At 52.4% G+C, this 12,580-nt stretch overlaps 1 protein-coding gene across 1 annotated transcript; it reads left to right on the top strand.

The window, feature by feature from the left end:
* Window positions 1–265: 265 nt before the first annotated feature.
* Window positions 266–3,640, top strand: LOC128900549 (3-galactosyl-N-acetylglucosaminide 4-alpha-L-fucosyltransferase FUT3-like). Its single transcript, XM_054181817.1, has 2 exons — window positions 266–281; window positions 2,544–3,640. Exon 2 carries the CDS (start codon window positions 2,552–2,554, stop codon window positions 3,638–3,640), a length of 1,089 nt encoding a protein of 362 aa, XP_054037792.1. The 5' UTR covers window positions 266–281; window positions 2,544–2,551.
* Window positions 3,641–12,580: the final 8,940 nt, after the last annotated feature.

Below are 12,580 nucleotides of genomic sequence, written 5' to 3' on the forward strand. Positions count from 1 at the left end.
GGTAAGGTATGCTTTAACCACAAACAACGTCCAGGCTGCCTCATTTGACCTTTATTTAATTTGTCAAAGAAGAATCTGTCCTGGCTTTATTACAGCTTTTATTACTGGGTGACATATTTGTGGTGGTAGCAACCGGCACACGCAACACAAGACGCAGAGAAACAAGCCGCTGATCCCTCCCTGCATCTGAGCTCTCCTTTCTTCTCCTCTTTTCCTGGTTGTGTCATCCACTTCGGTGCTCACCTTCACGGCGCACTTTCTCACCAGGACCAAGCCTGGAGGTGAGTTGCAAGAGTCCTTTTTTTGATAGCTACAGGAGGAGGAACCCGACTCGGGCTGCAAGAGAAAGGCACCGGGTAAAGGAGGGAGGGGGTCTGTAGTCATCTATTTTCACCTCTGATTGCAGGGAGGCATTGCTTCCCTCTCTGTTTTGTGTCTGTCAGCAGTATGGGTACCGATGATATACAAGATAAGAGGTGATAGGTGCTGCACCCACAAGCTTCTGCTGGAAATCCTGTTGTGGGGGATCTTACAGCTCCCTGTACAACCACGGTGGAGTGCAGGCTGGTACTATATGGGTTTCCTAGTCCTTAGGTCAATGTTGGCATGCAATCAAGGCACGTAAAAGCAAAAGCAGCAAGATCCAGGTTTTGGGGCACAGGCAGCCACCCCGTGCTCTTAGAGACCACAGCAAGTGGGTCAGTAAAAGCAATGGGGCATTGCAAAACTTGAAAGTCTGTGACTATTACCTGATTCAGAGGAGTATCCAGCAGGATGCCGGTGATAAAAGCGCTGGCGGTTGGTCTACGGGAGAAACAGTTGGAAGCTGGGGGGTGGTGGTCATACGGGAGCTGGCTGTGCTGAGCTGGCTGTGGCTACTGTTCACAGGACAGGGGAGCAAGACACACAAAAAAGGCCATTAATTACCACAGATAAGCTGCTTTGAAATGTTCAATGAGGCCATCAACGAAAAGACAAGGAAACACATAGAGCACCAGCCTGCACACCAGGATGGTTTACAGGTCAGGTCCCCCCCCAGCCCCAGGGCATGGGGGCTCCTCCACCTGCTATCTCAGCGTGACACCGACCGCAAATTCCAGTTTGTGGTTCATGGGCCCGTTGGCCCGTTCGTCTGGTACATGTCATCTTTTTTAAGGTCTTATTGTGCCCACACACTTGTTCTTCTGAACTTGGCATGTTGTTCTGGTCTCCCACGTTCTCAGGAAGCGTGGCCCTTGTTACGCAGCCCTGTGTGAAGCCCAGAGTCTGCGCTCGGGCGTGGGGGGCTCGTCTTTGCACGTGACAGGATTTGTGCTGGGAGACCCTTGGTGGCCTCCGTGGAGGGGTCTGTAGCCCTGGGGCACGTCCCGACTTCTCCGTGTCCCGGCCCTTTTGGTACCCCTCTGCCCTTCAGAAGTTCCTTCCTATCCTAGACGTGGTAAAGTGGGGAACCCCACCCTGGCCATTTTATATCTGGGTTTTTATGGCTATATGTTTTTAATATCTTTTATATATATATATGTATATATGTATGTATATATATACATAAACATGTATCTAGATAAAAATACATATATATTCTCTCTCTAAAAAAATATATATATAAATATATATAAAATATATACACATCTATACATATATAGAAGAATATATCTAAATTAATACATATCTAAACAGAACATATATCTTAATTAAAAAAATATACACACATTTGTACACTCCTTTATGTATACTCCTACATATTGCACAGAAGTACAAAATATACATTTATATACAGTATATGTAGTATATAAATTTATATATTTTTATATATGAAAATTTCCTGTTCCACAGGAGGCAGGCAGCCAATCACAGGGCTGCGTCTTGGTCCACAGGAGGCAGGCAGCCAATCACAGGGCTGCCTGAGAACACGTGGGGGATGGCAGTGTCTCAGGTGGCAGTCAGCCATGGAGGAGGAGGTGGCGGCCCTCGCGTGATGTACCTCAGGCTGCGCTGGCGGCTGGTCCTGCCTGGGGCCGTGTGGGTGTGACGGTGTCGAGAAATGGCTGACGGCAGTCGCGGAGCAGCCTGATGTCTAAGGAAGCGGGCAGCTCCCTGCCATCCAGGGGTGGCACCCTGCCCTAAAATGGTGGCCAAAACAAGATGGCAGCCCCATGTCCGGGTCTGGTGTACTTCTGGGTGAACAGAAGAGGTGGCTGTCGTGCTTCTGCCCCTTCTGTCCCTGAGGTGACGGGTCTCCCTGTGACGGAGCAGGCCACCGTCCTTGTGTCCTGAGGAACCCACCGCGGGCAGCTTGTGGCTCTTCTGGGAAATGGGGCTGAGGAGGAAAGGCAGTGGGTGGTGATGGAGGGCAGCCCGGGGCCTGTGGAGGGTTGTCTGCGCCTGGCGGGTGGGTGGGTGTACAGCGTTCCAGAGACCTTTCTTTCTGCAAAGAGGCAGCTGGAGGTAGATGTACGTCAGGTCATCATGCTCTCCCCTGAATCTCCTCCCTGCTGGGGCCGCTGTGCCCCCATCACTCGGTGTCCTCTCTGTGGTGTTTGCAGATCCATTCATGGAGCTCGTGGAAGGGAAGAAGGCCTCCTGCAAGAAACTCCTCACCTTCCTGCTCTTCAGCTTCATCTTCAGCTCCTGGTTCTTTGTTTCTGTTCGTCAGTTCAGGACTTCTGGGCCAGAGCATCACGGTTCCACTCCCTCTCCACAAACAGCCCATGCTGGAGACAGCAGCACCCCACCGAAGGGTGAACGCAAGCTGACCATCCTGCTGTGGAAGTGGCCCTTTGGGCACCACTTTAACTTCATCAACTGCTCGAAGCTCTACCGCACCCCAGATTGCCACTTCACCGTCGACCGCAGCTGGTCCCAAAAGGCCGATGCTGTGATTATGCACCACAGGGACGTGTGCGGGGACACGGAGAGGCTGGCCCAGCTCCCCAGGCTCCCTTCCCAGCGCTGGATCTGGTTCAACCTGGAGTCCCCAAGTCACTCTCCAAACTTAGACGCCATGGACAACCTATTCAACCTGACCATGTCTTACCGGAGAGACTCGGACATCTTCACCCCTTATGGGGAGCTACAGCTCCTTGGCCAGCCCCAGCCCCTCAGCATCCCGCCCAAGACCAAGCTGGTGGCCTGGGTAGTCAGCAACTGGAGAGCAGACTCCCACCGGGTAAAGTACTACCAGGAGCTGAAGAAACACATCACTGTGGACGTCTATGGGCAACATCACTTGCCCCTGCCCTGGGACAAGCTCCTTCCCACCGTGTCCCAGTACAACTTCTACCTGGCTTTCGAGAACTCGCGGCATGAAGACTACATCACCGAGAAGCTCTGGAGGAATGCCCTGTCCTCCGGCACCGTCCCTGTTGTGCTGGGACCTCCTCGAGAAAACTATGAGCGCTTCTTGCCCCCTGACTCCTTCATCCATGTTGATGACTTTGCCAGCGCTGGGGACCTGGCGCGGTACCTGTGGGAGCTGAGCGAGGACGCTGAGAGATACCAGCGCTACTTCCAGTGGCGCAAGTGGTTGAAACCCGTGGTGGGGGCTGGCTGGGCCCTGCACGTCTGCAGAGCTTGTCACTTCTTGCAGACAACGGAGGTCGGGTACAGGGTTGTGCCCGATCTGTCTGAGTGGTTTGTGTAACTGCTGTTTGCTCAGCTCTCTGCCCTGCTGCAATCTCTTTGTCCTTGCTGGAGGGTTGCGATTTCACAGGATGATTGAACATGATGGAAAGGGAGGGACAAGTGGAGCTTTGAAGCAAACAAGGACAAGGAAGCAATTAGGTGTTTGTACGTCTTTGTCTTGCTGGAGAACAGACCTTCAGATAGGGTAGTACGTTGGGTTTTTTGCTGATCTATTAGTTACCTGAACAACTTGTTACACTGGCTGCGGCTTGGTCTTTGGAGAACTTCACCTTCAGTCTCTGCAAACAATTCTGGATCAGCTTCACGGACTGGAGAGCCGAAGCAAGTGGCCAAGAGGGGAAGAAGAAACAGCCATACCTATTATCATAAATCTGTTTCAAGGACTTTGTACTGTGCAAAGCTGCGGCTTGAAGGGGCAGCCACGCCACGAGGCCGCGAGGAACTGGCCGTGCTCCCCTCTCCCAGCCCCAGTCCTGCCCTTCCTCTGCCTCGGGCTCTCCCTGACCACCTTCGGGGTGCTGCGTCAGGAGCCCGAACAGGCTGAAAACAGCTCAGTTTATTTTACGGGGCTGTTTTTTGCACAGGTTTGCGAGCCGGTGTGGGTTTGAGGAGGGGTCTGACAGCAGCAGGCTGGTGCAGGTAAGGTGTGGGGTGCTGAGGGCACCTCTGAAAGTTGTAGTGCCCGCAGCACCCTGTGGCAAAGAGACGCTCAGGACTGGCACGTGATGAGCTACCTCCTCCTCTGTGCCTCAAACATCACAACTTCTGTTATCGGCTGATGCCTCTGGGCCACCTGTTTATAAAGCAGTGGATAATCGGCCTTTATTGAGCTTCTTGCTGCTGTTCAGGTCGTATCACTGGAAGTTGTTGCCTTTTCAGGTTGGGGAGCCCCATTGCATGGACACAGCCGTGCCCTCCCAGGCTCCCTGCCGGTACCTCTGGACATCAGCTTGTTTTCCTGACCACTACTGATCCCTGAGCTGAGCTTTTCAAAGGTCTGTCCTGACCCCAGGATGTTTCCATGAGGAAAATCGGCTCAGAGTCCAGCAGAGCATACAGAGATGCAATTGTTTTCTCCATCAGCAGCATTTAGCAAACATTTCCAAAGAATTCCCTCTGTGTTTCCTCGTGCAGTCATTCTGTACAAAGACCACCAGCAAGATCTTGTCTTTAGCATTGCGAGTCCCTTATTTTCGTTAGCAACATTTGCCACTTTTGCTTTTTCCCTGCTTTGCGGAGTGGTTTGAATACGTTGGTCAGCACAAGCCTAAGAACAAATCCTTCCCTCTGAAAGCTGAACCTTTATCCCTCCCTTGCCTTCCCTGTCCTTACAGTACCTGTGTAGGTGGGACCTTCCTGAGGCCGCCTAGTTCCTTGACGAACTTGCTGGACCCTAGCGAACCCCTTTGGCAATTCAGGTAGACAAATGTGCCACGTCTTCCTTAGCCATGTGCTTGTCAGCTGCTTCAAAGAAGAGCAATAAATTTGTGAGGCGTCAATTTTTATTGCCAAATAATTGTCCATGCTTCTGCCTGTGCCTCGCCTGCCTGCAGTCACGCGCCTCTCTCCTCCTTTAGCTCCCGGGATCTCATCAGCCGACCCTGGTGCCCTTCCCGTCTTTAGAACCAGTCCAGTTCAGAGCAGCTGGAGAAATTTAAGACTTTAATACGACTCCCCAGGCTAGGGAGGGTTTTCTCTCAAACAGACTGAGGAGTGTTTCTGCAAAGCAGAACAGTCTCCACAGCCGAAGGCGGGTGACACACACCTTAGAGCGTGGCCAGCCCGGAGGTGGCCGAGCACCGTGACGCAGGGGCTGGGACACAGATGGAGGGGGATGTTGAATGGCAGGAGAGCACCTGAAAGAGCCTCGGGCTCCTGGGCGTGGGGGAGCACAGGGCTTGACACATCCATTTAGTAGACATCTTGCATGCAGAGAGGGCCAGTTCTCCCAAATTTGGGCTATTTACCCTTGTGGAAAATACCTTTTCCAATTCTGGGGAAAGGCAAACATAATTTATCCATCCCTGCTAATGCCTCCTGCTGCTGCAGCCTCTCCAGGAGCGTTTCGGGAGCCCCCGCTCTGCAAAACAGCTGCAAGAAATCCCCAGTTTTCCCTTGCCAACCTCCCAAGCCTGACTCCCTTTGCTTCCAGGACCTGGAGTCATTTAATACTTATCAAAAAAACTTAAGTCCAGTAAGTTTTTGGACTCTTTTGGGGAATGGCAGCACCAGGGAGATCGGCTCTCTCCTTTTGCACTTGAGCCTGGGGTTATTTCGGGCAGGTCAAGGCCAGCCAGGCTGGTCACCCTTAGCCCTTCCCTGGGACCAAGGACTATTTGGGGACCTGGTTGAGCCTTGGGCGGAGCAGCAGGGGTCTTGCTGGCCCCAAGGCCAGCAAAGGCAAAATAAATATACAGGGGACAGATTTATGAATGTTGACCTCACCCTTATCCCCCAAATTGTGCTGCAGCCCTCCAGAGGGCGACCAAAATATGAATTTTAGTTCTGCTGAAGCATTCGGGGTGGGCAGACCACGCGGTGTTAGGAGCTTGCACCCAGGCTCAAGCCATGGTCCTTGAGGAGGGGACATGGGGTGGGCAGGATAAAAATATTTTATTAAATCTTCCCTTCCTCTAAGCGGCAGCTCGGTGCTGCCGTGGCCTGGGGAAGGGATGCGTGTGGGCGACACAGGCTGGTTTGGTTAGGGGGTGGGAAAGCTGACACCGCGCTGGGGAAACTCTGTAAGGGGGGGGACTTCATCGAGGGAAACATCTGGACGTCTGCGCCGCGGGGGCCCGGGGCTGGGAGACCGTGCGGGGAAGTCATGGTCCAGCTCTTCACAAAACGCCGGTGCTGCGCAGCCTTCTTGCCGCAGTGGGTCCCCCCCCTCCAACACCCGGTTGGAGATACCCTCGCAGAGATGTGGAAACACCCCGTTTGCCCGCAAGCCTCTCGTCTTTTTGCCCAAAGGTGGTAGGAGGCAGGCTGACGTGTTTCCAGCTGACGTGGTCCGAAAAGCAGAGAAGGGGGAGCTTTATTGGGGCATTTCCCCAAGAGGTGAGAAACATGCTGGTCCTTGCGGGAAACCGGGGAAATAATAGTGTTGAAAAATGGGAGTTTTTTGGAGCAGTGTCTGACTTCTGCTCTGCAGGGACACCGGGGGCGGAGGGGAGCCAGGAGGAGAGACAGAGCTTGGGAGAAACACAAATCCTCACCAACCCGGCTCGGCAGAGCTTTGCGTTTGGGGAAGGGAAGAGAAAAGGCTCAGTTACACCAAAATCCCGAAAAAGGCAGCTGGAGCCTTACAGGACTCAGAGTTCCATCCTCCCGGCTTTGTCCTTCTGGGTGCGCGGAGGCGCCTGAACCAACCCCGTAAACTCAATTATTTCAGTTTTTCCTGAGCCGACGGGCAGATCCCCCCCCCCCGCCCCGTGCTTTGGAAACCTGCTCCTTGTTTGGGGGAATATGAAATTATTAAGAGTGTTTTCTCCGCGCCTGTCCAGCACCACCGAGCTCCCGCCTTCCCTCGTGGCAAAACCCCAACGGCAGCTGGAGCAACGAATATTGTTGTTGCTGGGCTTCACATTTCTGGTAGGACTAGCCGAGATATTGGGAGAGATATCACCATGTACATGGGTTTGGGTGCGGTTTTGTTGTTTTTTTTTTTTAAGACTTGCAAACTCCACGCTCTCGTCTTCACTTTCATTGAGTGTTTTCCAGTTTGAAGTCGGGCTGGGTTTATTTTCCCATGGTTTTTCATACGGGGAGGTAATTGCGAGAAACTCAAACTGAGCGGTGGGGTTGAGCATTCTCAGTGTCCCCCGTTTCCCGCCTGGTACTTTTTCCATTTAAAAATGAACAAATAAATAGAGAATGTCACTCGAGAGCTGGGGTTTTTAAGCTGGGGCTTTAAAGCAAGAACCAGCCAGCGAAAATCTCCCACTTAACACCATGAAAGTTGGCAAAATGCACCTCATCTCCAAGAAACTTGCACCCAAAATCACCCCGGCCCCAGCCCGGCAGCACGTCCTGGCTTCACGCTGTTGCCCACGAATGTTGTTTTCTTTCTTTTTTTTTTTTTTTTTTTTTTTGCGCTCCTGGAAGAGTCAGATTTTCCGAGCAGCCCTCTCCAATTTGGTCATTAAAACTTCAGTTTGCCCTTTTTTTTTCGTTTTTTTTTTCTTTTTTTTTGTTTTGTTTTGTTTTATTTTGTTTTGGACAGGCTGGCAGCAGCATTGCAGCTTTTCTTAGTTTCTGGAGCGCGTGCGCGTGTGCGCGCACACGTACACACATGGGCGCATGCGTGCGCACACGCGGAGATTTATGAGTCTCAAAAGATGCTTCATAAAATATTTACAAAGCGGAGCTTCGAGCGTGAATGTTTGACTCGGCCACGAGCCGGCCACGGCTGTCGGGCCTCTGGGTGGCATGAGGGGGGAATATAAACAGACCTTTTTTTCCATTCCCAAAAAAACGCTATAAACCTTTGTGATTCAGAAGCGTTTCAGCTTCTCCTTTTGTTTTTTTTCCCCCCCCTCCCGTTGTTCCCCGCTGGCGGGTGCCAAGCCCGGCAGAGCAGCGGGGCGGCTCGCTGCCTTCGCTCGAGACGGAATGTTTTGCAAGCGAAGGCAGGAACTTGTACCCGCTCTCACCACGGGCACGCGATAATTTCAGCCTATTTTTCAGTGTGAAAAAAAAAAAAAAAAAAAAAAAAAAGTCCTATTTTTCCGGACAGACGGGAGGGTAGCGCTTTTAAAGGACACGGATGCAGGCATTTCCCTGCGTCAGGGGCACTGATGCTCTGCACGTTAAATTCCCTAATGTGTGTTCAATGGGGGTAAAGCATCTTAAGACGGGGTAATATGTGTTAATTGGGGGTAATGCGTGTTCAGTGGGGTTCATGCGTGTTAAATGGGGGGGGGGTTAATGTGTGTGAAGTGGGGGGAGCTCACGTTAAATGGGGGCAGTGCATGTCTAACAGGGTCGATGGCTGTGAAATGGGGTTAATGTTGGCTAAAATGGGGCTGGAACAGCAGGTCCCTGGGCAACCAGATCAGTCCGGGCAGGACGAGCCATCCTTGGCCTCTGGCTTTTGTCCCCTGGGGAGCTACTGGAAACCAGTAGCGGGGAGAAGGAGCTGGGGTGGGACTGGTGCGGCGGCAGCGCCGGTGCCAACGCTTCCATTTGCCACAGCTTTCAAAGGGGTTTGTGTCCCGACCTTGGCCGGGCTTTCCAATGGCGACATTTCACCAAAAACAAAACCTTACCCGCTGTAATCACCCTAACGAGAAGAACAACCCCCCAGCCAGTGCCTGCTGCTGAACGGTGTTTGCCCTATAAAATAAAATACGCTTCTAACCTCAGCACCGCTTCCAGATGAGCAACTGAAACTTTTTTTTCTGGCTGACCTTATCAAAACCTTGCTTCTCTTCTCTTCTCTTCTCTTCTCTTCTCTTCTCTTCTCTTCTCTTCTCTTCTCTTCTCTTCTCTTCTCTTCTCTTCTCTTCTCTTCTCTTCTCTTCTCTTCTCTTCTCTTTCTTTTTCTTTTTCTTTTTCTTTTTCCAGAATCGGCATGTCTTTGAGTCAACCCAACTGGAAGCGCCTTTACAAGAAGGGGACAAAGGTGATTATTTCTGTGGCTAAACCCCACGCAGGCACCGGCCCGGCCTTGGTCACGTCTGGAATGGTTGGTTTGCGTAAGCAGGAGAGGAAAAGGAAAGAAATGGGGCTGTTTGCTGGTGTGCGGGGAGGTTTCTGCAGGAAACTGGGAGATAAAGTCAAGCTCCTGCCAGCCTTTGTCCGTCTCTGCGCTCCCAAAAGAAAAGCCAAATTTCCTATTATTCCATTCCATCCCCATCCCCAGCCGGGGACATACTCAACCATCTCTTACCCATCGGCAGGGAAAGAAGATACCCAGCGAGAAATCAACATAATCCTCCTTTTATTTTCACTTTGTCGTGAGTATGTAAGAGCATCACACCCGAGTTTACGTTTGTTTAAAAAAAATAATATCATACTGCATCTTTTTTTCACAACGGTCAGAATAAATGGTAAAAATGTAATAAATGTAAACCGCACTTGGCACCATTTGGATCAATAAATAAAATTAAAAAAAAAAAAAAAAAAAAGAAAGAGAGAGAAAGACCGCGTTACGTAGATGGCACACTATGGTATCTAAATAAATAACATAAGTTACTTTGAATAAATAGAGAGTATCTAAAATATAGATGCATTGCATCAACTTCTGCAGATGGTCGGTCAGAGCCGACAATACCGGAATGGGATTATCCAGATGGTGCCGAGCGGAGCCGTGGGCTGGACCCTGCGCTCCCACCCTGCTCCCGCCACCGGCGCTGAAACAACTCGCCTTTTTCCCCTTTTTTTTTTTTTCTTTTTTTTCCTTTTTTTTTCCTTTTTTTTTTTTTTTTTTTTTTTTTAACCTCTCCTCTTGGGCCTCAAGTTTGAGGCTACGCCTTGTTGAACCCAGAGCGAAAACATGTGGTAGCCCTATTTATGAAGGGAGAGGGCTGAGGTTTCGCATACCGCCAACAAATAATTCCTCTTGATAAATCGGGAAAGCGATTTCTTCCCAGCAAGTTTCTGGACCTGTTTAAGTACGGAACGCTGCCTTTGCCAGGGCTTTCACTGAGTGGAAACAATGACGGTTTAGACCCTTTTTTCCCCCCTCACAGACACCAAGTCGGGAGTGAGACCGTGGCAGCAAGCGGGACCCCAAGGGATGCGGGCGACGGGTGGATGGGAGCCAGCGCCGCAGCCGCGGAGCTTCGGCCGCCTCCGGCACCGGCCGGCCTGACACAAACACCGCGCGCACGTACCTAGATGTGTATAGTAAAACACAATGAAACCTCCCATAACTCACTGTCAGAGAGTCGGAATAACACAACACTCATATTTTGTGCTGTCACAAGCACCAGGAGAGGTTGAAACATCTCCTCCCGTTTCCAAACCGCCTGATTTTTTCAAACACCCTCGTCTCCCGGGGAGCGATTGCCGCTGCGGAGAGGAAAGCTGCTCAGCAGATAGGCAAGCTGCAAAACACCCCGACCTCAAAACACCCCCCCCCGACAGATGTTACACGCTATTTATTATTATTAACAATAAATAACGCATGGGATGAGGAGGAAGGAGCCAGATGAGATTTTGCTGTAGCTTTGAGTAGGGAATTTTCCATCCTTTTTTTGCCCTTTCTGCATTGTAGACATTCTTCCGGGCAGCTCCAGCTCCTATTACAGCAGAAAGGGCTGTAGAAATGGAAACCATTAGGGAAATATCAGCCTTTCTATTGGAACCACATTTCCCTGCCCGGGCAGCAGCGAAGCGGCGCAGGACGGCGGTGACGGGTCGAGCGACGCCGCTGCAGCAGAGCCTGAGGAGCTCGAAGACGATCCCGAGTGGGACACAGGGAAGAAGCCGCGCAAGCAAAAGCCATCTCTCGGCCCCGGCCGCGCCGCCCCGGTTTACCCCCAGACTTCGGGGGAGTTTTGCGGTTGCAAATCCCAGCTGCGACCCAGCTGCAACCCAAAAGGAATAAGGCGGCTCGGCCGCCACGCCGGCAGCGGCAGACGTCAGGCGCTTCCCCATCACCTCCGCACAGGCCGGTGCTCGGCTGCCGGCAGGGTGAAAGGAAAAAAAAAGGAGGGGGAAAAAAAAAAAAAGATTAATTGGTTGGTTTCTAACATGCATCACATGGTTTGGTTTTTTTTTTCCCTAGGCGCCCGTGTTTTGGGGGTGCGAGCTGTGCGTGGGGGTATTTTGCAGGTGGAAGATACAAGAGCAGGTCCGGGGTGTCCGAGCCCCCTCCTGACCCCTCCTGAGCCCCCTCGCCCCTCCCCCCCTTGCCTCCCGGCTGCTCCCAGCAAGACCCCGGGGGGTGCCTTGGGCCGGGAGAGCCGTCAGCCGCTCACACGCTCCGCTGGGTCCCTGCAAATCACGGCGCTCGAAATCCTCAGTTCTTGCAGAAAAAACTTTCCCAAACCAGGGTGGAAACAGCTACTTGGGGCAACGCCACAGCCCCGACATCTCCCTCGGGCTCAGGGGGACACAAGCGGAGGCAACTCCGGGAAACCCGGCTGCAAATCCTGCTGCTGCCGCGGTGCCTGCTCCTGCGCTGCTTCCGCGACACCTTACCTTCCTTTATTGCTCTAGTTCCTGGGTTTGTTTTTTTTTTACTGGAGGCTTCTGCAACAAAACTAATTTTAGTTTTATAGTAGTGAGAACTGGAAAGCACCCAAGCCCTTGAGAGTGCAGTTATTATTATTAGATTTGGGTGCTTTTTTTTTTTTTGTGAAGTGGAGAGCGAGCCGCTGATCTGCCGTGAGCCCGGCGCGGATCACGCCGCAGCCGCCCATCTGCTCTCCCCGTCCTGCTCCCTCTGCCCATCCCCGGCTGCTTATTTTGGGCCATTTTTCCAATTTCCATCCAAACCCCGTGGCGCAAACTCTCCCTCCCGGTGCTGCAGCACCTCGCAGGGCTGTTTTGGGAGCTCCGTGCACCTGCAACCTGGCTCGAGTTTGTCTGGTCTCAGCAGCGTTTGCATCCCCGGGGTGCAGGTTCGTCCACCCTTGCCGGGTCGCCGGCGCGCGCGATGCCCCACAGACGGGGTTTGCACCCCGCGGCCGTGGCTGCCTTTTCCCTTTCCCAACAGCGAGGGGAAAACTGGGTGTTACAGAGTGCAGGCTGCTTCCCCAAGGACGCCGGGTGCGCGGCCAGCCCCGCTGAAGGATGGTGTTTATGTTGCTTCGCTACATCCTGGCTCCGCTCAGCCAAGAGCGGTGTTTGGATGAAAAGCAAGAAAAAAAAATACCCCACCAGCCTGGCCCTTTGCAGAGGTCGGGAGCGCTGCTGGTCGCCTGCGGGAGATGCCGGGGCGGGGAGAGCTGTCTCCCATCCCAAACCGAGCCGTCCCGTCCCGGGGGAT

The sequence above is a fragment of the Rissa tridactyla genome, chromosome 22 (genome assembly GCF_028500815.1).
Source record: "Rissa tridactyla isolate bRisTri1 chromosome 22, bRisTri1.patW.cur.20221130, whole genome shotgun sequence".
Taxonomy (NCBI): domain Eukaryota; kingdom Metazoa; phylum Chordata; class Aves; order Charadriiformes; family Laridae; genus Rissa; species Rissa tridactyla.

Excerpts from the sequence above, each read along its gene's own strand:
- LOC128900549 (XM_054181817.1), top strand. The coding sequence starts at position 2,552 with ATGGAGCTCGTGGAAGGGAAGAAGGCCTCCTGCAAGAAACTCCTCACC.